The following is a 26,663-nucleotide window of genomic DNA, read 5'->3' as shown; positions in this document are numbered from 1 at the left end:
GCTCGCCTCAGGAAGGTTGAAGTGCACTCTTCAATCTTCTCTCTTGTCTCTGCTCCAAACCATCAGCTAATTTGCTAAGGTTCTGTCCTTTCAGCCTCCTTCTGGACGGGAGCTTCTGTAAAAAGCTGGCTGCAGTTCGCCATCTTGGCTCTGCCCCCACACCTATGGTCTTATTTACTTCTCCAAACACCCTATAAGGTAAATTGTTACACCCTGTTTTATATTCAAGGAAACTGAGGCTTAAAGTCATGAATTAGCTTGCCTAAATATCCCCAGGAGTGTGGGGATATTTATGAATGGTAGGGCAGGATTGGGGTGCTGGCAGGGTATGACGCAGGGCTCTGATCATGACCATGCAGAGAGAAGACACACCACTGTATGATTCTGTGTACTGTACAGGGAATCTGAATAGCTACAATCTCATGTCCTTCTCAAAACATTGGACAAGTCATAACTTGTCCTCAAGACATTCAGAAAATGAGGTCAGTAATATCTACTCAATCTCTTGTCAAATTTGGAATGGAAAATAGAAAAATTGGCACGTGAACACTTAGCATCATACAGAGTTGTTCTGTGTATTTGAAATAGTATTATTGCTCTTATTGGGAGGATAATGGGGGTGGCAGGGGGCCTGGATTACGGACTGGTATGGAGGACTTTGATAATTTAGTTTCTTCCTCCTGGCCTCAGATTCCTTGACTGTAATGATGCAAACATTGAAATGATTATTTCTAATGGACTGTTTTCAGCAATGATGGTGATGATGTTAAGGGTGATGATGATGGTGGTGATGGTAATGATTGTGATGATGATGATGGTGGTGGTGATGATGGTAAAGATGATAATGATGATAGTGGTGGTGATGGTAAAGGTGATGAAGGTGATGGTGATGATGGTGGTGGTGGTAGAATTAGAGGGAGGTAACAGAATAATTTTCTGCCACCATCACTGTTACCAGTCCTCAACTTCCAAACCCATTGTGTTGAAGGCATTGGGATGAGCTGTTGATGAGACTGGAAAGGAGGATTGAGAAATCCAGAGAGAAGGAATGGCATAACATGATAGAGAATACAGTGTTCATCTCAATGCCTGGTGTATAGTAAGCCGATACTTACCACAGGCAATGGAAATGTGAATTTTTTTTGGTTGCAGTTTGGCCGGGGCAGGGATCAAACCCGCCACCCTCTGTATATGGGGCTGATGCCCTACTCACTGAGCCACAGGTGCTGCCTGGAAATGTGAATTTTAAAAACAGTTTTATTGAGATATCATCCACATACCATAGAATGCATCCATTTAAAGTGTAAAAGCCAATGATTTTTAAATATATTCACAGAGTTCTATATCTATCCCACAATCAATTTTAAATCATTTTCATTATCCCAACAAGAAATCTTGTTCCCTCACCACAGCTCCCTTATCCCTCCCAGCAGAGCTGATTTTCATTGTTATCTCCACCTTACAGAATAAGGAAATCAACATTAAGAAGGGAGAATAAACTGGCCCGGGCCACACAGTTGCTATGTGACCACACTGGGATTTTGTCCAGGTTTGCCAGGGTCCAAAGCCTGTGCTCCTGACCACACATGTCAATTTGACAAATGAGGAAACTTATATTCAGAGAACATATGTGACCAACCTAAGGCCACATCACTATAGCTATTAAGTGGCCAGTAAAGCTCACATTTAGTCTTGGCTCCTACTCTATCTACAATGGTCCTTATCCCATCTTACTGTGCCCTTCAGAATAAGTAAATCAACATAATCACAATCAGTGGGATCCTTAAGATCTGACAGGGAGACCTGCAACTCACAGTACCTTTTTTTTTTTTTTTTTTTTGGCAGTTTTTAGCTGGGGCCAGGTTTGAACCCACCACCTCCAGTACATGGGGCCGGCACCCTACTCCTTTGAGTCACAGGTACTGCTCCCACAGTACCTTCTTTTTTGGTGGAGAGAGAGGATGGTGCCTGTAGTCAGCCTCACCTTGACTTTGGAAGTTAAGGGCTCTCTTTTGTCTCTGGCCAACCTGAGGAGGGTCCATGTAGGCAGAAAGGAGTTATCCTAGTTGGAAGGAGGAGCAAGGTAGTACCTGAGCTCTTGTCTAGTCTTTCCCAAACCTGTCTTCCATGGAATGAATGGGTTTGACAATATTTACCACCTGTTTAGATGTTATGGGAAACTGTGACTGGGCATCAGAGAATTACAGGACACAGACCCTAAAAGGGACAGGATGGAAAAGCAGAGTTGCTTAGTGGCCTGGGAGTCTGGGATCTCCAGGGTTTAGTTTCCCCTTTTCTCTAGACAACCATTGTCCGAGTTCTTAACCTATCTGGGCCCCAGCATCTCTATCTGTAATTTTAGGGGAAAATGGGGAAGTGAATTTTCAAGAATTATGAGTTTCTAGGAAGGAAATGTGCTATTGTTATCTGAAAGAGTCTTCTCTTTTCTCTTCTTCTCTTCTTTGCCCTCCCTCCCTCCTTCCTCTCTTGACTGAGCATTGTTTTCAGCCTTGCTGACATATAATTGACGTATAAACATTCTATACATTTAAAGCGTACAACTTATTTTAATATACATATACATTATTATAGTCCCTGTACTGTATATTCACCTTGTATAACTGAAACTTTGGCCCTTTGACCAACATCTCCCCAATTCCCAACTCCCAGTTCCTGGCAACTGCCATTCTCCTCTCTGCTTCTAAGAGTTGGACTATTTTACATTCCACATATAAGTGAGATCCTACAGTGTTTGTCTTTCTGTGTCTGGCTTATTACACTTTGCATAATGTCCTCCAGGTTCATCTGTGTTGTCACAGGTGGCAGGGTTTATGGATTATTTTTAAAGGCTGAATGGTATTCCATTGGGCATATACACCACATTTTCTTTATCCATTTACCTGTCAATGGACATCTAGCTAATTTTAACATCTTGGCTATTGTGACTAATGCTGCAATGAACATGGGAGTGCAGAGATTTCCTTAAGATCTTGAATTCATTCATCTCCTTTGTACATATATGTCCAGTGGCAGGATTGCTCTATTTTTAATTTTTTTTTGCAGTTTTTGGCCAGGGCCAGGTTTGAACCCGCCATCTCCAGTATATGAGGCCGGCGCCCTAATCCTTTGAGCCATAGGTGCCGCCCTCTATTTTTAAGTTTTGTGGAACCACCATACTGTTTTCCATAATGGCTGTACCAATTTACATTGTCACCAACAGCGCACAAAGATTTCCTTTTCTACACATCCTCACCAACACTTACTATCTGTTGTCTTTCTGATAATAGCTATTCTAACAGGTGTGGGGTGAAACAGGGTTCTCGTTTTTAAATGCTTATGGAAGGTGGTGGTTGTGTTGGATTTTCATCTTTTCTACTTGGGGTAAGGAGGCTCCACTTTCACATTCCTTGGTTTATATTTACAATGGAGCATAACAATCTAAACATCAGCTTCACAGGAGAGGAAAAAAACATGATAATAACACAGAGCCAGCAAGCTGAGGATTAGCAGAATTTATTTCTCACACATTTTCCCTTCACTCTCCTAGAGGTGTCCCCAGAATGAACATAAGGAGGGCCTCATTCTTCCATCTTCTGTGGGAGAAAAAAATAGTACACAGAGGTGAGTCAGACTACATGGGGGACTAGAAAGTCCAGAACTTCAGAAGAATATTAAGGAATGGCATTGTTTCCCTTTGCATATTGTAAAAACAAACTCATCAAGATGCCAGAGAAAGGACAAATCCCCAGAAAGATAGGGGCTGCTTGGGCAGCATCTCTAGTGCAGGGAGAGACAGGGACAACAGAAACTGTCTCCCTATGCCTCATGCTGATTCACCACAGGACTCTTGGCTAAGTTAGCTGCATCAGTGAGTGAATAAGTGGCAGCAGGAGAGAAGGGACAAATAGGCATCCTCCAGGCCCACCCAGGGTGACCTGGTGTCCCTACCCTGGGACTTGGGACTCCCTGGGGAGAAGCCATACTAAGATACCTGCTCTCATCTGGCTCCCAAACTCAGAAACCCACTCTTACCTGGCCCCCTACATTCAGATACCCACTCTTACCTGGCCTCCTACATTCAGATACCCACTCTTACCCGGCCCCTATACTCAGGTGTCTTCTCTTACCTAGCCCCAAACTCAGTTACCCACTCCTATCTGGCCCCCCATGCTCAGTTACCCACTCTTACCTGCCCCCCCCCATGGTCAGATACCCATTCTCAACTTTCCCCCCATGCTCAGGTATCACCCTTACCTGGCCCCCCACACTCAGGTACCTGCTCTTACCTGGCCCCCCACATCTCTGCTCTTGGCCCTCAGCTTGTTAACTTGGGACTCAGCAATATCTGCCCTCTCTGCAGCCTCCTCCAACTCGTGCTGGACTCTCCGGCATCTGGACAGCTGCGTGTTAGCCTGCTCCTCCTTCAGGGGAAGGTGAAAGGAGTATCAACTATGGAGCCCTCAGCCTGACTTTGAGGTTCCTGAAAAGTCCCGAAAGGCCTCGAGTGCTGGAGAACCTAGACAGTGTGGGCCGTGGATTCCCTGATAGCAGTGAGGAGGCAGCTCAGTTCTCCAGAGTGTGGGAGCAAGGATCCCAGCCCTGACTGTGTACACTGCCTGGATCACCTTACATGTGCTGCTTCCCTCCAGAATTACCTCGCGCTCCCCTACACCCCTGCTGTATGCCATATCTCCCCGAGAGCTCTTTGGAGGAAACTCAGGTCCAGAATTCTCCCAGTGGCCAAACTCCCTGTTCTGTGCTCTTTCCAGCACCATCTGTCTGGAGGCAGGCCACAGTACTGGTCTATTTGAGGTTATTTCAAGGATTTCTGAGGAGGGCACCCCCTAGCCTGGGTGATCATGCCTGGCTTGAACTGATTCCATGTGCACAAATTGCTCCCTGAATTGACCCAGCTTTCCTGAGATCAGGACAAAACCAACCAGCTTTCTGGGCAGGGAGGAAAATGGGGTATGAGAGAAGCCATATGCTCAGTCACTTGGCCAGGTCAGGGTCTCTCATTTTGTTCCTCAGAGCACTAGTCCTGTGAGATGCTCTGCTTATAATAAGAAGGTTCCAAAGTTACTTAGGTATGGGAAATGTTACATTCTAGAGTGATTTTTCCACTTTGGAAAGTTAATTATATATTACCTATCAAGTCTGAGAAATCCTTGAAGTAAAGCAACTGGTTTAGTTTAACCGAGAGTTTCCGTTTCTTTCCCATAAAAAAAGAGCTGCCCCCTATCCTGGTACCAGCTTCCTGCTATTAACATTTCTCAAATCAAGTGTTCCCAGAAGATACTTTGGGAAATGCTGGTTTTAGCCCCTTCTGGGTCTTTGCTGTTGATTTCACTTGTTTGATCAAGGGATGGATCAAAGAGCATGGAGTGTGGCGGGGGAGGTGGGGTGGGGAGGGCAGGGAGGGCAGGCTGGGGTCCAGGAAAGCAGGTGGTCTGAGGTCAGCAGGGTGGGCTGAGACGGTCAGGGTGTGGGTAGGGTGCAGGGGTCGGGTGTTGGGCTGAGGAAGGTGAGGCAAGAGGGCACAGACATGGCAGAGGTGGGGAAGGCTTAACACAGTCTAGAGGAAAGAGGGGGTCAGGTGTCCTTGTCCCTGTGTCTATAGCCTGTAAATGCAAACTCAGGCCTGGGACTAATGGACCCCACTGCTCAGAAACCTGCTCCGACTCAGGCCCAGTGGGAATGCCCAGGCCAGTGTGGGTGCTCCTGGGGACCTCCTGTGCTCACCGCCTCCTCTGCCTGCCTCTTGTAAGACTTCACTTTGGCCTGCAGCTTGTCTACCAGGTCCTGAAGCCGGAGGATGTTTTTGCGGTCCTCCTCAGCCTGCAAACAGAGCATCCGTGGGTGAGGCCCGCAAACTCAAGCCCCACAGCTGCTTCCAGTAAGGCCTGGTCCACACAGCATTTGCCAAGGCTTCTGAGACCTCTACCTGGTAAGTCATTTCCTTGACTTTGCGTTCATATTTGTGGGCCCCTTTCAGAGCTTCAGCCCCCCTTTTCTGTTCAGCATCCAGCTCACTTTCCAACTCCCGCACCTGGAGGGGAGCAAGGAGAACACAGAATTTGAGTCTACTCTCCCACACTTTTCTCTCAGGGACTCACAGGCCAGTAATTTTAGGGTGAACTCAAGATCCCCTAATTATATTCTTGAACAGTTTCTCCTCTTAGGGACTCTCAGAACCACATTTAATTCACAGGGCCACCATCAGTATCTGCAGTGGCTTTGTGAAAATTAAATAAGAGGCAGCCCCTTGGTGCACAGTTTGGCTACTGTGCCAGGCTTTGCAGAGATGCCCAAGGGCAGCACAGACTAGACTTCAGCCTCAACTTGTCCCTGCAGGTGACACCTGTGTGACCATTTGTCATGGCCCTGATTCCTGGCAAAGTAAGGCAGCAGGATCATGGGGAAACTTGGGCCAAGAGCAGTCACAGTAGTCTAGGCCCATCTGATAGACCCCAAGCGAGTCAACTGCCATCACTGAGCCTTTAGGGTAGAGGTGATGATTCCTGCACAGCCTACCTCAAATGTGGGCATTGGATTAGATGTGAAAGTATTTTTAGAACTATGAAGCACGCACAGGTGCTGTTAGTTTCATAGTTGTTCTTGTCTTGTTCTTGTCTTTCTGGAAGTCTTCAGAATGCAGATCAGGGTGCATGTCATCAGCTGTGGTTCCAACCTCCACAGTCCAGGGAGATCCAAGTGGGGGTTGGGGGCAGCCAGCCATAGGCCTGACTCCACCATGAATCCTGGTGGCCCCAGAGGGGGGTCACTCTGGCCTTGGAGACTCAGTTGGTTACCGTGGAAAGCTACTAGAGGAACAGGTTTACTCTGGGCACTGTTCTAAAAACACTGCTACCTCATGAACCCTAGAACCTGGCTTCCACTGGGTTCTATAAAACATTAGTATTCTTGGGAAAGTGCCCAAAGCCTCTGTAGGGTTTATGGAACTCAGATAACCAGACAGCTGGGGATGGAAGGGCAGTCAAGCTGCCTCATTTACCCTGCAAGGTGGAGAGTAGCCAAGGGCTCCCTGCCACCCCAGGAATCAAAGAATCAAGAGGCTGTCATGAGACCTAATCCTTTCCTTACAGAGAGATCCACGGGAAGGACTGGCCTAAGCTCATTTTAATGGAATAGGACTGTGAATAATTGAAAATAAACATTAAAAGTATTTGAGGGGAATCTCTAACTTCTCTGATGTTTACTTTTATTCACATGTCTCTATGGCCTTTTTGTTTTTAGTGGAAAAACGTTCTTTTGCATTTAAAGAGACCTGTGTGCCTGGGGAGGCTGCATGAAGAATGACAGTACTGGGAGGTTTTCCTGCTGGGAAAAGTTGTCTCCATCTCTTTTCCCCGCTCCTCATCCATCTTCCTCCCCCCTACTCTTTCATTTCCTGTCTCCCTGGGACAACAGAGACATTCTAACAGCCTCCTCCACGAAACCCTCCTCCAAAATGGTGATGCTAATTCAGCCCATTTTAAAAAAATGATTGAAATAACCCATCACAGGTCTAAAGGGAAAAGCAAGGGGCACAAGAAAAAAAGGGAACAATTGGGAAAGAAACTGAACAACAACTACACAATCTGCTTCCAGATGAAGAAAAAGCAGGACTGTCCAGGTGTGGGGGCTGAACTTCCCAGAGGAAGAAGTGCCCTCTGTCCTCCTTCCGGGATAGAGTGCAGCACTGAAGGCTGGGGGAGACCAGAACTGGGGAGGGAAGGAGAGCCGAGGATGGGGGGGCAAGGGCAACTATAGATTTTACACAGGATGGGCCACAGCTAATCCAAGTGAAGCTTGGTTCAAACTGTAAACTACACCAAAACTTGTAATCTTTGCGACTGTAAAGTATGTCTTTCTCCATGTATGTGTGTAGATACAGATTGACAGAAAACAGACTGTGAACATTAAAAAACATCAGGACACTCCACTCACGGAGGCGTAAGTGAGTGTGCTGGGGTGGAGGGTGGGAAAAGAGAAAGAAACAGGGAATTTGGCTCATGGTGGGTTTTGTGGGTGGTCCCGACATCAGCCTGCACTCTACTCCATCAGTGGCTGCTTTCCCACCCACCCCCTACATTTCTGGATTGTGGCAGTGCCTGGGGAGGCTGACCCGCTGTCACTCTGAGTTCTCCCAAACTGTCCTACCCGGTTCTCCAGTTTCTGGATCTGCTTCTTCCCGCCCTTCAGTGCCAGCTGCTCAGCCTCGTCCAGACGGTGCTGCAGGTCCTTCACCGTCTGCTCCAGGTTCTTCTTCATCCGCTCCAGGTGGGCGCTGGTGTCCTGCTCCTTCTTCAGCTCCTCGGCCATCATGGCAGCCTGGTTGAGTTCATAGGATGCATCTGTGGGCTGATTGCCCATCCTCACCTGCTAGAGCCTACGGAGGATGCTAAGGTCGCTACTGAGTGTCCTGAGCCTCTCCTGCCTTTCCCAGGCCTGCCACCACTGGTTACTCACAGCACCCCTCCCACTCTGCCTCTGCTGAGCTGGCACCTCATTACATCTGTCTTCAAAGCCACTGTTAAGTGACTGTAGTCACAAGGGGATGAGACCCACTTGCCACGCCCTGGCTTGAAGGCCCCTCTCTCAGCTCCCAACACCATCTCTGAAAAGGAAGAACAGGGCTCACATCCGTGATGGCCTTCTTGGCCTTCTCTTCTGCGTTCCTGGACTCCTGAATTGAGTTCTCCACCTCCGCCTGGCACTGAGCTATGTCAGCCTCCAGTTTTTTCTTGGTATTTATCAGGCTTGTGTTCTGCAAATAAAAGTAGATATTAGAGTGTAGTTTTTTGGGGGGCACCTAAAACTTACTGGCAGGAAGGGTTGGGTGGAAGAGGCAATAAACCATGACCAAGTTCCATTTCTTAATTTTCTCCTAGGGTACTTGCTAGGTACAGTAGTACTGTATTATTCTTGACTGAGTAGAAAGTCCTAAAACAGGCCAGGAGCAGGGGCTCACACCTGTAATCCTAGCAATCTAGGAGGCCAAGGCAGGAGAATCATGTGAGCTTAGGAAATTGAGACCAGATGAGCAAGAGTGAGACCTCGTCTTTACTAAAAGTAGGAAAATTAGTTGAATTCAAGAATTTGAGGTCACTGTGAGTTACGCTGATGCCACAGCACTGCAGCATGGGCAACAAAGTGAGACTCTGTCTCAAGAAAAAAAAGTCCTGAAACAGATCTGAGGACTATACATCAAAGAATTTTGTAGGCTCAGTGCCTGTGGCTCAAGTGGCTAAGGTACCAGCCACATACACTTAAGGTGGCGGGTTCAAATCCAGCCCAGGCCCACCAAACAACAATGACGGCTGCAACCAAAAAATGGCCAGGCATTGTGGTGGGCGCCTATGGTCCCAGTTACTTGGGAGGCTGAGGCAGGAGACTTGCTTGAGGCCCAGGAGTTGGAGGTTGCTGTGAGCTGTGATGCTATGGCACTCTACCCAGGGGAACAGCTTGAGGCTCTGTCTCCAAAAAAAAAAAAAAAAGAAATTTTGTAAATGATAAAGATAGGATTTCAAATGCTTAAGGAAGAATAGATTTTTGAATAAAAGGTATTGGGACAAGGAAATAGTTGATAGATATACTGTTTAAAGTAAAAATTAATTTTTTTTGAGACAGAGTCTCAAGCTGTTACCCTGGGTAGAGTGCTGTAATGTCACAGCTCACAGCAACCTCAAACTCTTGAGCTTAAGTGATTCTCTTGCTTCAGTCTCCTAAGTAGCTGGGACTACAGGCATCCGCCACAGTGCCCAGCTATTTTTGTTGTTGTTGTTTTAGCTGGCCTGGGCCGGGTTCGAACCTGCGAACTTTCGTGTATGTGGCTGACGCCCTACTCACTGAGCTATGGGCACCACCAATAAAAATTAATATATATAGAACATATATAGAATTGTAAGGGTGATAAACTGGAAAATATTTGCAATATTGAATACATATACAAAAAATATCCCTTCCTTAAGATATAAGTAAAGCAAATCAATAAAAAAAAAAAAAATAAAAGAAGCCTAGCTAGGCTTTGTGGCAGGCGCCTGTAGTCCTAGCTACTCGGGAGGCTGAGGCAAAAGAATCACCTAAGAGCTGGAGGTTGCTGTCAGCCATGATGCCATAGCACTCTACCAAGGATGACAAAGTGAGACTCTGTCTCTAAAAAAAAAAAAAAAAAAAAAAGGTACAAATAAGTAGAATACACCAGAAAAAATAAAAAATACAAATGGCCAACATTTATGGTAAAATGTTCTTCCTTAGTAATAAAAAAAAATAATAAAAACCCAGTGAGGAAGATTTCAACAATAAAATTGGCACAGATTTAAAAAAATAACAGCTTGATATTTGAGAATTTATAGAAAAGAGCTCTCACATATTTTCCTAAAGGGAATAAAAATTAGGACAATGTTGTTAAGGAATAATTTACAATGTATGCTATATGTCTTTACTGTTTTGACCTTGAAATTTTACTTACAGAAATTTACTTCTGGAAATATTAAGACAACAGTAATCGTAGATGTGTATAAAAATTTAGTTATGAGGAAGTTCATCACAACAGTCTTTCTAATAGTAAAAAATTTTATTGGAAACATTCTAACATAACCAACCATTGAGGACTGATTAAATAAAAGTGTCATAAGATATGATTACAATAGCAGGCTTTCTGCCATTAAAAACGATATCCTAGAAGACTATTTAAAGATGTAGAAATATGGTCATGATATGTTGTTAAATGATAACAATAGATTGCAAAACATGGAGCCCATTTTTACAAAAAAAAAATAAAATGTATGTAATTCACAAGGACCTAAGAATGAGAGCCTTGAAGATGTTAATAATATGATTAACTTTTTTTTTTTTTTTTTTGAGACAGAGCCTCAAGCTGTCCCCCTGGGTAGAGTGCCGTGGCATTACAGCTCACAGCAACCTCCAACTCCTGGGCTCAAGCGAGTCTCCTGCCTCCGCCTCCCAAGTAGCTGGGACCACAGGCGCCCGCCACAACGCCCGGCTATTTTTTGGTTGCAGCCGTCATTGTTGTTTGGCGGGTCCAGGCTGGGGATTCGAACCCGCCACCTTAGGTGTACGTGGCTGGCGCCTTAGCCGGTCGAGCTACAGGCGCCGAGCCGATGATTAACTTTTTTAATGTGTTTGTCTTTTGTATATTTTCAAACAAGGGACTTTAAAAAACTTTTTTTTTTTTTGGCTGGGGCTGGGTTTGAACCCACCACCTCTGGCATATGGGGCCAGCACCCTATGAGCCCAAGCACCGCCCTTAAAAAACTTTTCTAAATATAACTATCTTAAAATAAAATTGCTATCTTATACCCAGAGGTCTGGGTATTATAATATTCTAAGATTTCAGTTTAAATGGTAATTTTTCCTGTGAAGACTTTCCCTTCTTAATCCTTTGTTTTTGCTCTTATTTCTCCATCATGTGTAAGACATTTTATTTTTATCTTTGGATAAAAGAAGGTGCAGAAATCTGCTAATCAAGAATCAACGTCATTTAGGCCAGGAGTCTATAATCCTAGCAATCTGGGAGGCTGAGATGGGTGGATTGGTTGGGTTCAGGAGTTCAAGACCAGCATGAGCAAGAGTGAGCTCCCCACCTCTATTAAAAATAAACAAATTAGCTGGGCATGATGACAGGTACCTGTAGCCCCAGCTACTCAGGAAGCTGAGACAAGAGGATTGGATTGCTTAAGCCTGGGAGTTTGAGGTTGCTGTGATTATGATGCCAGGGCACTCTACTGAGGGTGACAGAGTAAGGCTGTCTCAAAAAAAAAAAAAAAAAAGAATCAACATTATTTCAAAAACCAAACAAGAAAACTTGGTCTTGAGCATTAGTCTGGGAGGAAATGGGTGCTCCTCTCCATGGGGGGGAACCTGAGTGGAGTGAAGCAGCTGGGGATGTGGGAGGCCCCATTTGCCCCCAGGGGGGGCCCAGAGGAGAGTGAGGGCAGATGCACCTGGGAGTGCAGCAGCTGCACACGGTCACTGGCATCCAGCAGTTCCTGCTCTGACAGCCTGCGGGTCCTCTCTGTCTGCTCCAAGGCCACCTTCATCTCCTCCAGCTCCTCCAGCAGGAGGCCGTTCCTGCGCTCCACGATGGCCAGTTGCTCCTTGAGGTCCTCATTGCTCCTCAGAGCATCATCCAGGTGCAGTTGGGAATCCTTCAGGGACAACCAGGAGTGAGGCCAGAGCCCCTGAGCAGGCTGTGGGCCCACCTAGTAGGTTATAGGCCCATCCAGGTGCTTGGAGGCACCTATGCTCACCTTGAGCTGGCCCTGGACCATGCGCAGGTGCTTCTGGGTCTCTGCCAGCTGGCGGTTGGAATGGCCCAGCTGAATCTCCAGCTCATTGAGATCTCCCTCCATCTTCTTCTTCACCCTTAGGGCATCATTCCGGCTGCGGATTTCAGCATCCAGCACACTCTGTATGGCCTCTGCTGCCCGCTGGCTGTTCCTTTTTAGCTGCTCAATTTCTTCATCCTTCTCCGTGACCTTGTGGTCAAGCTCAGATTTCACCTGGTTCAGCTCTAGCTGGACACGCAAGATTTTGCTCTCCTCGTGTTCCAAGGTACCCTGACAAAAGCAAAGGAACAATTAGGAGTGCTGTGAGAAGGCACCTTCATCCATACGTATTCTTAAACCCATTTTAGAGATGAAGAGAATACTTAGAGAGGTGTGGGTATGTGGCTCCCAAATATCCCTAACAGTGGTAAAACTCATCCTAAAATAGGTAGCTGTTATTAACAAATAATCATGTCTTGAGAGAGAGCAACTTTTATATAGAATTAGTGAAAATTTTACTGAAGGTGTCTGTTCTCTTTTTTTTTTTTTTTTTGTGACAGAGCCTCAAGCTATCCCCCTGGGTAGAGTGCCATGGCATCACACTCACAGCAACCTCCAACTCCTGGGCTCAAGCGAGTTTCCTGCCGGTGCTCACCACAACGCCTGGCCATTTTTTGGTTGCAGCCATCATTGTTGTTTGGTGGGCCCGGGCTGGGGATTTGATCCCGCCACCTTAGGTGTATGTGGCTGGGGATTCGAACCCTCCACCTTAGGTGTATGTGGCTGGCGCCTTGCCACTTAAGCCACAGGCGCCGAGCCGGTGTCTGTTCTCTTAAATGACAGGGTAATTGCTCTCTTGTTACCCGGTGAATTTCCCTAGAAACATTTCAACCAATCATCCTGCACCAGCCACACCTGATGATTACACCAGGCGACTCTGGGCCCATTTTGATTATAGTGTACAGGATACTGGACAGCCAAAGACAATCACCACGACCCTGTGTTAAACACGCACTGGGGGATTCTGAACTAGCTCTCAGAATATCAGCTGACTGATTTTCTGCCTCCTGAGAGGAAGACATTGAGGATATAATGAACATATTTGTTTATTTTCTAAAGGAGAAGTGTGCCAGAGGATAGCTGGAAGATAAAGTAGCAGGGCACACATGTGTCAGCCCCAGGATGGCCTGGTGTTATTCTCAGTGGAGACTCAGGGTCTCCAGCCAGAAAGGGTCCCATGGAGTGGTCAAAGAAAGCCTCTTTCTGTTTCCTGTCCTCCCGAGTTTTTGTCATATCCCAGACACTTGCCTCTATTTCTTCTAAGGCAACCTGGAGATCTGACTTTTCTTGCTCCACTTGTTTCTTGGTCTTCTCCACTTCCTGGAGATTCTTGCCAGTTTCTGCAATCTGCTCCGTTAAGTCAGAGATCTCTTCTGCAAAGGACAGGCTTGATTTAGGCTGTACCAGCAGGCTCCAGTTTACAGCGAAGGCAGTTGCCTACAGCTTAGGGACTAGGTGATTCATTCATGACATTGCTATGGGCAAGACTACAGTGAAGCCATTCAGATGAGGGATCGGCAAGACTTGGAAGTGAAGGACCCTTTATAAACCTCAAATGCCATAAAGTGCTGTGTACAAAACAATCATACAGGAGACCAGAGAAAGCAATTATGGGGGGAAATGCATAAAATTATAGCCTTTTGGTCTAGGACAACAACATATTGAATATTTTAAAATAATTTAAAGAGTAGAATTAGAATGTTCCTAACACTAAGAAACGATAAATGCTTAAGGTGATAGTTACCCCCATGTCTCTGATTTGGTCATTATACACGTACATTGTCTGCCTGTATCAAAACATCACATGGTCCCCATAAATACGAACAACTAGTATCTATCCATAATAATTTAAAACAAAGTTTATTTTAAACAGGCTGGCATTCTGGGAGGCTGAGGTGGGTAGATTGCTTGAGCTCAGGAGTTCCAGACCAGCCTGAGCAAGAGCCAGACCACATCTCTAAAAAAAAAGCCAGGCGTTGTGGCAGGCACCTATAGTCCCAGCTACGTGGAAGGCTGAGGCAAAAGAATCACTTAAGCCCAAGAGTTCGAGGTTTCTGTGAGGTCCAATACCATGGCATGTTACTGAGGGTGACAAACTGAGACTGTCTCAGAAAAAAAAATTATTAAAAAAAAAATGAAAGCATCAGGTCTAGTCATCTAATTTTGTGGTCTGAGTCTGAAGTCCTTAGGATTTGGTGACATGCCAAGAATACAAAGCCACCTGGGGAAAGAATCTCTGAAGGGTGTCCTCTCACAGAGCAGTGAGCTTAGCAACTGTGCCTTCAGCTCTCCCAAATGAGGCTGAGCTACCTCTGGGCTTTCAGTTTGGGACTTGGGGAAAACTGGCTACACGTGAGGCATGAGTGAGGGTTTTGTGGGACAATGGGAAGGAGGGGGCGTTTGGTGGCAGTGGCTATGGCCACATGGGGAGGGCGTTGTTGCGGGAGGGACTGTTACACACCGTGCCCATAACAAGCTCACCTTGCAGATTTTTGTTCTCCCGCCTCAGCATCTCTAACTGATCCACCACCTCTTCGTAGGCGTTCTTCATCTTGAAGATTTCAGTACTGAGTGACCTGGACTCTTTCTGAGCAGCTTCCAACTCAGCTTGACTTTCATCCAGCTTTTGCTTCCACTCTGCAAGGACCTGGGAGATGACAAATGGACATGTGAGAGGCAGCAAGGGCCTGAGGACTTGGGAGAGTCCATTCAAACAAAGGTGGATAGTAACACCAAGTGACCCTCTCATCCCTAGGCACTAAAGAAAGAAGAGAGGCCCTGTTCTAAATGAGGGGCTTCAAACTCTGAGATCCCAACAGGTGCTCTGTTGGGTTTTTAAAAGTATTATGATCACAATGTAACTTTTTTTTTTTTTTTTTTTAGACGGAGCCTCAAGCTATCCCCCTGGGTAGAGTGCCGTGGCATCACAGCTCACAGCAACCTCCAACCCCTGGGCTCAAGCGAGTCTCCTGCCTTAGCCTCCCAAGTAGCTGGGACTATAGGCACCCGCCACAACGCCCGACCATTTTTTTTTTTTTGGTTGCAGCCGTCATTGTTGTTTGGCAGGTCCAGGCTGGGGATTCGAACCCATCACCTTACGTGTGTGTGGCTGGTGCCTTAGCCGCTTGAGCCACAGGTGTCGAGCCGATCACAATGTAACTTAAATTAGGTTTTTTTTTTTAAATTTCAGGTTAATGTGAGGGTACAAACAACTAGATTATAATATTTGCCTTTGTTGGGTAGAGTCCCTCTTGTAGTTGTGGCCTACACTCCAAAGGTGTGCGATATACCCTTACATTGTGCCCCTTAAGTGGGAGCACACCAATCCCCCTCTTCCCTCCCCATCCCTATTACTTATTCCCCCTCCCCCCAGCTTGAATTGAATTGAGTTTTTCTCTTATGTGGGTGTGTATTAGATCATATTAGATCATCTACTGACTTCATAGTAGTATTGAGTACATTGGATATTTGCTTTCCATTCTTGTGATACTTCAGCTTTATCTGAAAATGACATCCTTTTGGAGGGAAAGTCACAAAAGTACAGAAACACCCTAAATCCCCCAAACTGGGAACCGATGCTCTAGCCGAGGCCGTCCTGGAATGTGCACACATCTCCCACATCCAAGTGTGAACACAAGGCTGTTGCCTTCATCACCATCACCAGAAAGCAGTTGGGGAAGGACCTTATCGAAGTTCCTCTGCTTCTTGTCCAGGGAGGCGCAGGCTGTGTTGGACCGCTCCAAATCCAGCATCAGATCATCCACCTCTCCCTGCAGCCTCTGCTTGGTCTTCTCTAAGGAAGCGCACTTGGAGTTTGCTGCCTCTGTGTTTTCCTCTGCTTCCTGGAGCCTCTGGGCCAGCTTTTTCCTAAGAGAACCAGATTTTTTTTTTCTTGGCAAAAGTGGGATGTTCCAAAAGGTAACTATCACGTGGGAAGAAAAATAAACAGTCTAGAAGGGATTGCTGTTTAATAAGGACCAAAACCTACAATTTGACTTGAAGTATCCCAAAATGCTGGATGGCAAAAAGGAGACCCGAAAGGAGCCAGGTGGAGGGGACAGTTCCCCAGGGGGAGGGATAGGGAGACCCCCCAGAGAGGAGAGTGCACAATCTGAATGCTTAAGAAACCAGGAAGGCAGCTCAGTGCCTGTAGCTTAGCAGCTAGGGCACCAACCACATACACCAGAACTGGCAAGTTATAATCCAGCCCGGGCCTGCTAAACAACAATGACAACTACAACCAAAAAGTAGCTGGGCATTGTGGCAGGCACCTGTAGTCCCAGCTACTTGGGAGGCTGAGGTGAGAGAATTGCTTAAGGCCAAGAGTTTGAGGTTACTATGGGCTGTGACACCAAGGCACTCAGGAAGGAAAGAAGGAAGGGAGTAAAGAAGGAAGGAAGGAAGAAAGGAAGGAAGGAAGGAAGGAAGGAGAGAGAAAGAAGAAAGAAGAAAAAAGGAGAGAAAGCAAGCCAGCTAGCCTGAGGAGGAATGTGGGAGAGGATCTCCAAGTGGGAAGACATCTCTGGCCCGTAGCTTGTGTCCTGCACCACCACTTTAAGTCCATACTTGGCCTCCTCCAGCTCCTCTGTGCGCTGGATGGCGTCTGTCTCGTATTTGGTCCTCCACTGGGCAACCTCACTGTTGGCCTTGGACAGCGCCCTCTGCAGCTCAGCTTTGCCTTCCTGTTCTTCCTCATACTGTTCCCGCAGCAGGTCACAGTCATGGCGGGAGGACTGCAGGGCATGTGCCAGGGCGTTCTTGGCCTGGGAATTATAGTGATGACAAATTGCAAAAACAGTTGACTCTTTTCCAGATTCAGGGTTTTTTTTATTTTTTGAGACAGAGTCTCACTATGTGGCCCTCAGTAGAGTGCTGTGGCACCATAGCTCACAGCAACCTCAGACTCTTGGGCTTAAGGGATTCTCTTGCCTCAGCCTCCCAAGTAGCTGGGACTACAGGCACCCACCACAACACCTGGCTATTTTTGTTGTTGTTGTAGTTGTCATTGTTGTTTAGCAGGCCCGGGCTGGGTTCAAACCTGCTAGCCTTGGTGTATGTGGCTGGCACTGTAACCACTGTGCTATGAGCACAGAGCCAGATATTTTATTTAAATAGATTTTCCCTAACTTGAATCAATCCCATCCTGCCTGTGAAAATTTTGCCATATTAGCATATCATCTGTCTTAATTTTTTTTGAGTTGATGTCTTAATTACATTGAAATGTATTTAATAAAAAAGTGAGCTGTCATAGGACAGTAAAGGGAACACCACTGACATTCGCCATAAACAGAAGGTAGTCATAGAATAAATGCAAGAGAAATAAACAATGGCACCACTGTTTAGCTGGGCACTGTGGTCCACCGTGGCTCTGTGCCTGCGGCCAATCCTCTATTTTTTAATAAGATAAATAAGCAAATGCTAGGGAGGTGCGATCCAAGTTGAGACCTCTTCTCTGATATAATCAGAGTCAAAAAGAGAATGATTTTCTTGCTACTTGATGCAATGGTATGGGGTACTATGACCAGGCATCTTTTGGTGTCACCAGTGGGCTGTGTCCCTACACTGGGGACCACTGATGTGAGATGAACTGTTGCCACACCTCTATCTCCAGTTCCCAAGCTAAGAGGACTTGCTGAGAGACCTCTGTCACTCACTCACTCCCATCTGGACAGGGCAACCGTTCAGCTCTGATTTTAATGGTCACAAAAACACCCTGTGGTTCCACCAACAAAGGCAGAGTTCTGTGGACTCAGTGCTGTAATTTGTGCATTTTCATTTTTTAATAATGCAAATGAATAACAAAACTTTTCCCTAGAAGGAAAACTCAGCTGTTTCTGTGTCCTGACCAAAGGACAGCCTCACTCCCTGTAGTGGACTTTCTCATTGCTTGTTCAGGTGCTGGTTCTTGACACTCCCCCCACCTCTAGTCCACCAAAAAAAGACCCCTACCGTGGAATAGAAAGGTGAGAGACAACTAGGGCACCTGTTGCTTTTCAGAAGAGAAAGACGGAGCTTGGGAAAATGCCAAAAGACCATGCTGTTAAAGTCTTATCCAGCACATGGAAACCGCAAAGTTTATACACCTGGATAATGCTGAGCACACATGGGCAGCATTTACTAAGCACCTCCTGTGTATACTGTTCTACTGGGCACTGTACCTACTGTGTGCTACTATACCCATAGTATGCACAGTGGGGAAAAGTTATTCTTGCCCTCCAGGAGCTTACAGATCAATGGGGAGATATGTATTATAAATATAAATATCTAGATGTTGAAGTCAAGAACAAGGTGATTTTTTGTTTTTGACATAGGATCTCCTTCTGTTGCCCAGGCTAGAGTGCAGTGCTGTCATCATAGCTCACAGCAACCTCAAACTCCTGGGATCAAGCAATCATCCTGCTTCAGTCTCTCAAGTAGCTGGGACTACAGGCACCCACAATGCCCAGCCAGTTTTCCTATTTTTAGTAGCAATGGAGGTCTCGCTCTTACTTAGGCTGGTCTTGAACTCCTGAGTTCAAGGGATCCTCCTGCCTTGGCCTCTCAGAGTACTAGGATTACAGGTGTGAGGCACCACACCTGGCCAAGATGATGATCATGTTTATGCAAATGTCCCAAAGGTATTCCCAAACCATGCAGTTTTGGAAAGGGGGGACTTAAAATCAAGTGTTACAGGAGGTGACACACCAAGAGCAATAACAAAGGAAGAAGGGGCACTTCAAGTGGCCGGGATGAGTCGCTGGGCAGAATGGTTAAAGTGATGCCATAAAGGGGATAGTTTATCAGACCACCCTGTGGGGGAGAGGAGCCCAGGAGATGGAGCACCCTGGTAGGGCTTTTCTAGACTTAAGGAAGGGGATCCAGCGTCAACGTCCTTGATCTTAAAACCAGGTTTCTACGATGCTACAAGGCAAAGAGGAGAAGCTTCAGACTTGACACAACACTGTATCCTGCCAGCTCTGTGGGTGAGGCGGTCATGAGAGACTGCCTGGCTTCTCGGGTTCTGTCCGACTCTGCTATCCCCCAAAGAGGCCTCTTACCTTGGTCTCTTCTTCCAATTGCCTCTTAACCTCCTCCAGCTGCTGGGTAACGGCCTGCTTGTTTTTGGTGAGCTGTGAAATCAGAGACTCCTTCTCTTCAACTTGGTGGCTCAGCTCACCTACAAATAGAGGGGGTCTCCACTTCAATGTGGCTGGCTGCCCTCTCCCGTGCCCCAGCCAGCCCCCTAAGCGATGCCCGTTCTCACCATTTTGGGTCTGCAGTCTTGCTTTCTGCATGTTCAGATCATGGATTAGCTGTGTCTGTTGGTCGTCTTTGGCTTTGACTTCATTGAATTGGTCTTCCACAGTCCGGCACATTCTTTCTATGTTACTCTTTAAAATACAAAAGTCAATGTGAATGGGGAAATGAATTCCTAGTGTCAGTACTGAACTGGAAAGTTTGATAGTTTATCTTCTTGCCTGGTAAAATAAAAATAAAAACAAAAATACAGACCATATAGAGACTGGTTTAAAAAATTGTAATTATTTTGGATTTGCTTTTTTAAAATAAATATGCAATTGTTGCTCAATGCCAATAGCTTGGAATATCAGCTCTTGGTACGTAAGTATTGAATGATTTGCAAACAAATCTTTGAGAAGATACCACTGAAAGGAACCCTGGGACCCTCCTGTGACATAATTAATTCAGTTGCTGTGTGAATACTATTTGCAAGCAGTGTGTTCTGAGGACAGTGTTGAGCGTTTTATTCAATAATACAAAAGGTTCTCTATGGTGGAGCTGGCGTGGAGAGACTCACCGTCTCAGCCTCTAGATGGCTTGTATTTTTGTGAAATTTGGTCAGAAATCTTATGTATGTAGTAGACCTCTCCCTCTTCCTCACCTTCCATAACATAGAAAATGAAATGTGAGCATGTAGTTTTCCTTAGACTGGGAGGTACAAGATGGCAGCAGAAGATGTGGGATATTGATTCCAAGGAGGTCCTGATTGGGCCCAGGGTCTCTTTCAGAAGATAAAATAGAAACATGATAGGATCAAGGGAGGTGCAGTTCAAAGGGATGGCCACTCATGGGGAGAAAAATCAAAGGACACAACTGACAAAGCATAAAGACATAAAATATGACATGCTCTTCCCCTTGGATTTGAAAATTGAGAAGAGAGAACATAAAGGGATTCTGGATGCAGTGAGGTTGTAAGGAGGGTGGTTATAGGCACAGCTTCTGGGGGATGCTGGAGGTTCTTCTGGTCCAGGCAACCCTGCAACCTAGCCGGGCTCAGAAGAGGGGGAAACAGTGAAAGAGGGAGAGAGGGAGGGAAGATATGGAGGGAGGAAGGAAACAGAGGGGAGGGTGGCAGGGGAAGAGAGAAAGGAGAGAGGAAGGGAAGGAGAGAAATAAGGAGAGAGCCAGGGAGAGAGGAAGGGGGGAGAAAGGAGGGAAGCAGAGAGAGGGAGAGAGAGAGAGGAGAAGAGGGAGAGAAGGGGAAAAGGGGAGGGAAGAAGAGGAGGGAAGGAAAGGGAGGGAGAGAAAGAAAGAGAGAGAGAAATGAGAGAGAAGAGGGAGAGAAAGGAATAAGGGGAGGGAGGGAGAAAGGGGGAGGCAGAAAAGAGGGGAGAGAAAGAATGCAGACAGATCCAGCTTCTTAGAGGAAAATAAAAACAATCAAGAAAGGGAGAAAGAGAAAAAAAAAAAATGAGGAAACAGGAAAGAAAGAGAAAGGAGTGACCAGCCGGACCCAGGCACTGCAGTCCGGGGGAAAGGGAGAAATTAGGAGAAAATGCAGACAGAGCGAATGCAGACCCTGAGCAGGGACAACTGGAGGCCCCACAGAGACCACCCGAATCCCCTGACCCACACCCCCCTCCCCTTTCTCAACAGGCACTCTGATCTTCTGGGGAACCCTCCGTGGGATAGCCTGAGTGCAGCTGAGAGTGCCCTGCCAGGAGAGCAGCTGAAACCTGGGAGCAGGCAGTCAGTTTGTTTCTCAGGAAGCTTTGCTTTGAGGCTAGAGCAGAGGAGGGTTTACTGCGAACCTGACAAATCATCTACATGGGCCCCAGGCAGTCTGGGGAGGCGCAGAGGTTGGGGGGCATTGCAAACAGAATATGGCTGCCCTGAATCTGCCAAGAGCAGGAGGATGGTTCAGTACCTTGGACTTAGAGATAGTCTCGATGTTGCTGGCCATGTCATCGATCTCCATCTTCAGCTCACTCTTCTCCTTCTCCAGCTTCTGTTTGACCCGCTGCAGGTTGTCAATCTGCTCCCCGAGCTCAGCCACACTGTCTGCATGCTTCTTCCTCAGGGTGGCCGCTGTGGCTTCATGCTGCAGGGTGGCCTCCTCCAGGTCCCGGCGCAGTTTCTGGAACTCAGCCTCTCGCTTCTTATTCATCTCAATCTGCACAGACGTGGCCCCACTGGCTTCCTCCAGCCGCTCACTGATCTCCTCCAGCTCCCTGGCCAGGTCTGAGCGCTGCTTCTCAATCTTGGCTCTGAATGTGTGTTCTGCTTCAATTTCCTCCTCCAGCTCCTCTGTGCGGGCCTGAAAGGGTCACTGGATTAGGGACATTGCTGTGGGTGTGGTGGGAGGCAGCCCACTTGAGGAGGGGCTGGGTGATGAGGTAGGCAGCACAGAGGAAAAAGTATGTCATAGCATTGAGTTGGTGGAAAGAACTTAGAAACCACTTAAGTGTCCATTAATAGGGGAATAGTCTGATCCTACAGTCTTCAACCCCCAGACTACAGACCAATACCAGTCTGGACTGTTAGGAATCAGGCTGCACAGCAGGAGGTGAGGAGGGAAGCTTCATCACTATTTACAGCCACTCCCTTTTGCTCACATGGCCTAAGCCCTTCCTCCTGTCATATCAGTAGTGGCACTAGAGTCTCACAGGAGCAGGAACCTTATTGTAAAGTGTGAGTGTGAAGGATCCAGGCTGCACACTCCTTATGAGAACCTAGCATCTGGTGATCTGAGGTCGAGGTGTGACGTGCTTGAATCATCCTGAAACCACTACCCCTCCTTTGTCCATGGAAGTATTGTCTGGTGCCAAAAGGATTGGGGCAGTTGCTGTAGTCGATTGTGATGGGCACGTGCTCTTGAAGACTATGAAGCAGGCGGACTCCTGTCTGAGTCTGCTGCGGACACCACAGCAGAGCATGCAGCAAACAAAAGGAGCAAGGTGCGGACTGATGCTCTCACTATGGCAACATTTATGCTAACAGGACAAAGAAACAAGAAGAATGCTTTGCATAGATGTGTATGTTATTTATTTTCTTTGGATCTTAAATGTACACATAAATATGCAATGAGAGATCCAGAAGGAATCGTGTTCAGCTGAAACTGGCAGCCACTTCTGAGCAGACGGGAGGGTGCTAGACTCAGGGATGGTGGTCAAAGCACCCTTATCCATAATATTTAGATTTTCTGGTAGTGTTTTGAGTCTTTTCCGGGAAATGTGTTTATGTGTGACTCAGAAAATTAAAAGATCAATTTCAAAAAAAAAAAATAAATAAATAAAGGAAAAGACAACATTCTATCCAGCCCTGACAGGAGGAAGGGACAAACAAGCTCGAGAGACAAGGGGGAAAGTGCACAGAGCGACACTTGCAGAGGGACAGTTGTGACTAGGAAGGTTCTGACACCTTTACCTGCAGTTCTTTAATCTTCTTTTGCAGCTGCAAACTGTGAACTTGTTCATCATCGATTTTGGTTTGTAGCTGACTAATTTCAAACTCCTTCCTGCAAACAGATTGAAAAATAAGACAAAAAGAACATGAAACATAAGCCTTGTAATTTGGGGGGAAGTTGACTTTTGGCCTTAGACACAGAGGTAGAAAATGAAACACCTACTTCTTCAATTTCTCTTCCACTTGCTGCTTGTCATTTTCTAGATCCATAACGGCCTCCTGGGACATTTTCAGCTCTCCTTCCAGCTTCCTCTTCACTCTCTCCAGGTCTGCCCTTAGTTTCTTCTCCTGCTCTAAGCAGCCCTCCAGCTGAGAAGGCAGAAGGGAAAAGGTTGAGGCCTTACTGGGAAAACGAGCCTGCCCCTTTCAGCCACACATATGGCAGGTGGCTTCCTGAGACTCCCATAGGGTGTGGCTGCAAGCCTCTGGCTCTAGCAGGAAGCAAGTCTTGTCCTTCTCTCTCCTCTCTTCTCTTTTCCGGTAAGGCTTCCCCAGGGGGCTGGATCCCCAGACAACTGCTAGTGCCTCGCTCGGCCATCCCCACTTGGGCCAGGTCCTGTGTCCTGCAGAAGTCTGGTGCATGGCCTTACACAGACTGGGACAAATGGAGCTTCTATGCACAGCATAGTGAAGGCCCAGGTTGCAACCATCATGTTCTTCCTCCTTGCACTATGCAACCATGGGTAGATTGAGACAAGAAATTCTCATGTGTGCACACGTGTGCACATGTGTGTACATGTGCATGTGCATGAACTTTGTGGGTTCAGGAAAAGGGGATGTAGAGGAGAGGCACACCTACTCTGGTCTCAGAAAAAATTAATCTAGAAGAGGTCTAGCCACAATAATGAATAAAACCTGAAAACTTCAAGCCTGGCTCTTACATCAAGAACAACAGTGAGGGGACATAGTCATTTTCATGGCCAGGAATGGAACTGTCGAAAATAATGCAAGAACAGGATTAGATACTGCCTCCAGCCCTCCCCTACAAGCAGCGGAGCTACAGACGTCCCTGGACAGATCTCCATATGGACTTGTGAGAGGATTCCTTGGTCTATACATTCAGGAGGAGAATTGCTGGGTCAAAGAGTATCTGGATTCTTAATTTTACCAGTGATTTTGCATATGCGTTTTTGCATATTAGGATTGGAGGTTTTGAAACTTAAATGACTTCAAGTGGATGCTAAGACTAATGACAGTAATGATAACATTAGCAGCTAATGTTTTACTGAAAACTTTCTACCCGCTGGGCTTTCCATGGAAACTCTCTGAGATGGAGCTACTCATACTCCCATCTCACAAGAGAGAAACTGAGGCTTCCTCTATTTCCCAGACTTGTTCAGGGGCAGAGTAGGGCTGAGATCTGAACTCTGGGATTCTGATTCCCTGCATCCTAATGAGACCCTCTCTGAACTACTCTTTCCCAAGTAATAAGTGCTGGAGCTTAGTAGCAAAATATGCTCACATCATCTGTCTGCTGTTCCAGCTTGGTATTGATTTTGATTAGACCATTGACTTTATCTTCTTCAACTTGAAGATCGTCCAGTGTTTGCTGATGGGCTTCCTGGAGAGATTTCTTTTCTTTGGTCAATTTGGAAATGTTTTCTTCAAGTGCTGTCATTTCTTCAGAAAGATTTTTTACCTGGGAGAATATTAACACCAATTTAATACAGAAACAATTAAACCAGAAGGTTCCAACAACAAAAGCTATTGCTTCTTTTCTTTTTCTTTTCCTTCCTTTTTCCTTTACTTTTTTTTTCTTTTTTGGCTACTGCATTTTTATATCCCAGAATGGACAACACTTCTCAATTCTTTATGTTCCTCAGTGTCTATCACAGTGTCTCAAATCTCCCATTGGGATTATCCTTTTAAAGAGGGCATTCTATGAATTTTGCAGGAAAGGACACAGTTAAAATGCTACTTCTGAAGAGTAACACATCAATCTATATTCACGCATAGTACATCTGTGGAAATTTGCTTACTGGGTTGGCTGATTCAGGGTTAAAATGAGGCAGAAGGGGAAGGGAAGGCATTAGGTGCCAGATGAGAAAATCCAGAATGGGTGTGCTGTGTTGTCAAGAAGCAGGATGAGAGCACCGGACTTGGAATCTCCTTCCATCTATAGCAGCCTTCCAGAGCAGAGGTTACTACCTCCTGACCTGTGGGCTGAATCTGGCCACAGATATATCTCCTTGAGTTCATAAAGTTGTTTACAGGTTTTGAAATGTTATCAACACTGGAAAAAATGAGAGTTCACAAAAAATCTGGATTTCTGGCTTCTCATGGAAAACCAGGAGTTCTGGTAATGCTGGGGTCATATTCCCATGTGACAGTAGTTGACTAGAACTGAGTCTTAGTTCCATTTGTGGACAGGGCAAGTGCTCTGCAGTTTGCCACAGTCCCCACCCCTCCATAGTGTCTCTTTCTATTACTGCCAGTTGTCTATCCAAGACTGCCTCTGAGTGTCAACCGCCATTGTCACCTTATATATGGCAGTCCTCATCCCTTACTCCACCTCATGGGCAACCATGAGGGCATGAATCATGTCATGTGTTTCTGCATATTTTTGCTAAATGTATGTTTTTGTGTTGTGCTCATGTGGCTTTTATCTACATGAATGCTGTCATGCTGTATGAGTGTTATACATGCTGTGCCAGGCCTTTAACGTTCATCTTTGTTGCCCAGTATACACAACCCTGCTGTACCTAACGGTTGCGTGGTGCTCCGTGCTGTGTGCCTAACACATTTCGCCTCTCCATTTCCCCAGTGGTGGACCCTAAATACTGTCTCCAGCCCTCCCCCAAAGCCATGGAGCTACAAAGATCCTTGTACACATCCCCTTATGGACTGATGGGAGAATTCCTTGTTCTATACATCCAGAAGCTGGGTCAAAGAGTCTCTGGATTCTTAATTTTACCAACTGAATTCAAACAACTGTCCTGATGACTATATCAGTCTATACCTTGCTGAAAATGTATGAGGGTCCCTATACCCCCACCTCCCTGGTAATCTTTGGTGGACCCAATTTTCTGCCTTCTTCATTACCTGCCTGCCCCCTTTAGGCATGTCTGTCGCTATCCCTGGGCTATGAGAAACAAAGAGGAATATCAAACAGTCCTTCCTCTCAAGAAAAATGCTAGAAGTTTGTGGGACAACCAGGGAGGACTGAGAGGAGCCTGTGGGCGAGAGACCAGGGCAGGGGCAGAACGCAGGGGACCTGACTGCATTCTCCTTGGTTCCTGCCTCTCATTTGCAGGCCCTGCAGGGGAGGGGAGCCTCCTGCCTCTGCCTTCCCTCTCCTTACACAGGGAGAGTGAGAATTGGCCAAGAGACTGGGGGGATCTCTTGGGGCACCCACCTTGTTCTCTGTGGCATGCTTCTCCTTTTCGACTTTTGTCAGGGTCAGCTCCAGGTCATCGATGTCTCTTTTGAGAGAGGAGCATTTATCCTCCAGATTCCTTTTTTTGGCAACTAGATCAGAATTAGTTTCTTCCTCTTCCTCCAATCTCTCAGTCAGCTCCTTGACTTTTGCTTCCAGTAAGATCTTGCTTTTGATGAGTCCTTCACATCGTTCCTCAGCGTCCATGAGATTTTCTGTTTCCTGAAAGAACCAGATCATTGTAAGTTTGA

At 46.4% G+C, this 26,663-nt stretch overlaps 1 protein-coding gene across 1 annotated transcript in view; it reads right to left on the bottom strand.

Annotated features, from left to right (window-relative positions):
• Positions 1 to 3,578: 3,578 nt before the first annotated feature.
• MYH13 (myosin heavy chain 13) overlaps positions 3,579 to 26,663 on the bottom strand; it is a 55,919-nt gene continuing 32,834 nt past the window's right edge. The window contains exons 21-39 of the mRNA XM_012805938.1: positions 26,392 to 26,634; positions 24,499 to 24,675; positions 23,200 to 23,345; positions 22,998 to 23,088; positions 21,499 to 21,888; positions 19,597 to 19,723; positions 19,391 to 19,509; positions 16,920 to 17,116; positions 16,037 to 16,220; positions 14,835 to 15,000; positions 13,602 to 13,726; positions 12,276 to 12,584; positions 11,970 to 12,173; positions 8,645 to 8,770; positions 8,164 to 8,334; positions 5,945 to 6,049; positions 5,743 to 5,838; positions 4,287 to 4,421; positions 3,579 to 3,593 (exon numbers count right to left, since the gene is read on the bottom strand). Coding sequence (XP_012661392.1) covers positions 3,579 to 3,593; positions 4,287 to 4,421; positions 5,743 to 5,838; positions 5,945 to 6,049; positions 8,164 to 8,334; positions 8,645 to 8,770; positions 11,970 to 12,173; positions 12,276 to 12,584; positions 13,602 to 13,726; positions 14,835 to 15,000; positions 16,037 to 16,220; positions 16,920 to 17,116; positions 19,391 to 19,509; positions 19,597 to 19,723; positions 21,499 to 21,888; positions 22,998 to 23,088; positions 23,200 to 23,345; positions 24,499 to 24,675; positions 26,392 to 26,634 — 3,126 coding nt within the window. The remainder of the gene's footprint in view (positions 3,594 to 4,286; positions 4,422 to 5,742; positions 5,839 to 5,944; positions 6,050 to 8,163; positions 8,335 to 8,644; positions 8,771 to 11,969; positions 12,174 to 12,275; positions 12,585 to 13,601; positions 13,727 to 14,834; positions 15,001 to 16,036; positions 16,221 to 16,919; positions 17,117 to 19,390; positions 19,510 to 19,596; positions 19,724 to 21,498; positions 21,889 to 22,997; positions 23,089 to 23,199; positions 23,346 to 24,498; positions 24,676 to 26,391; positions 26,635 to 26,663) is intronic.

The sequence above is a fragment of the Otolemur garnettii genome, unplaced genomic scaffold (genome assembly GCF_000181295.1).
Source record: "Otolemur garnettii isolate 467f Iridium unplaced genomic scaffold, OtoGar3 scaffold00046, whole genome shotgun sequence".
In the NCBI taxonomy this organism is placed as follows: Eukaryota; Metazoa; Chordata; class Mammalia; order Primates; family Galagidae; genus Otolemur; species Otolemur garnettii.
The sequence above is the reverse complement of the archived record's forward strand: the minus strand, read 5'-3'. Positions and strand labels throughout refer to the sequence as shown.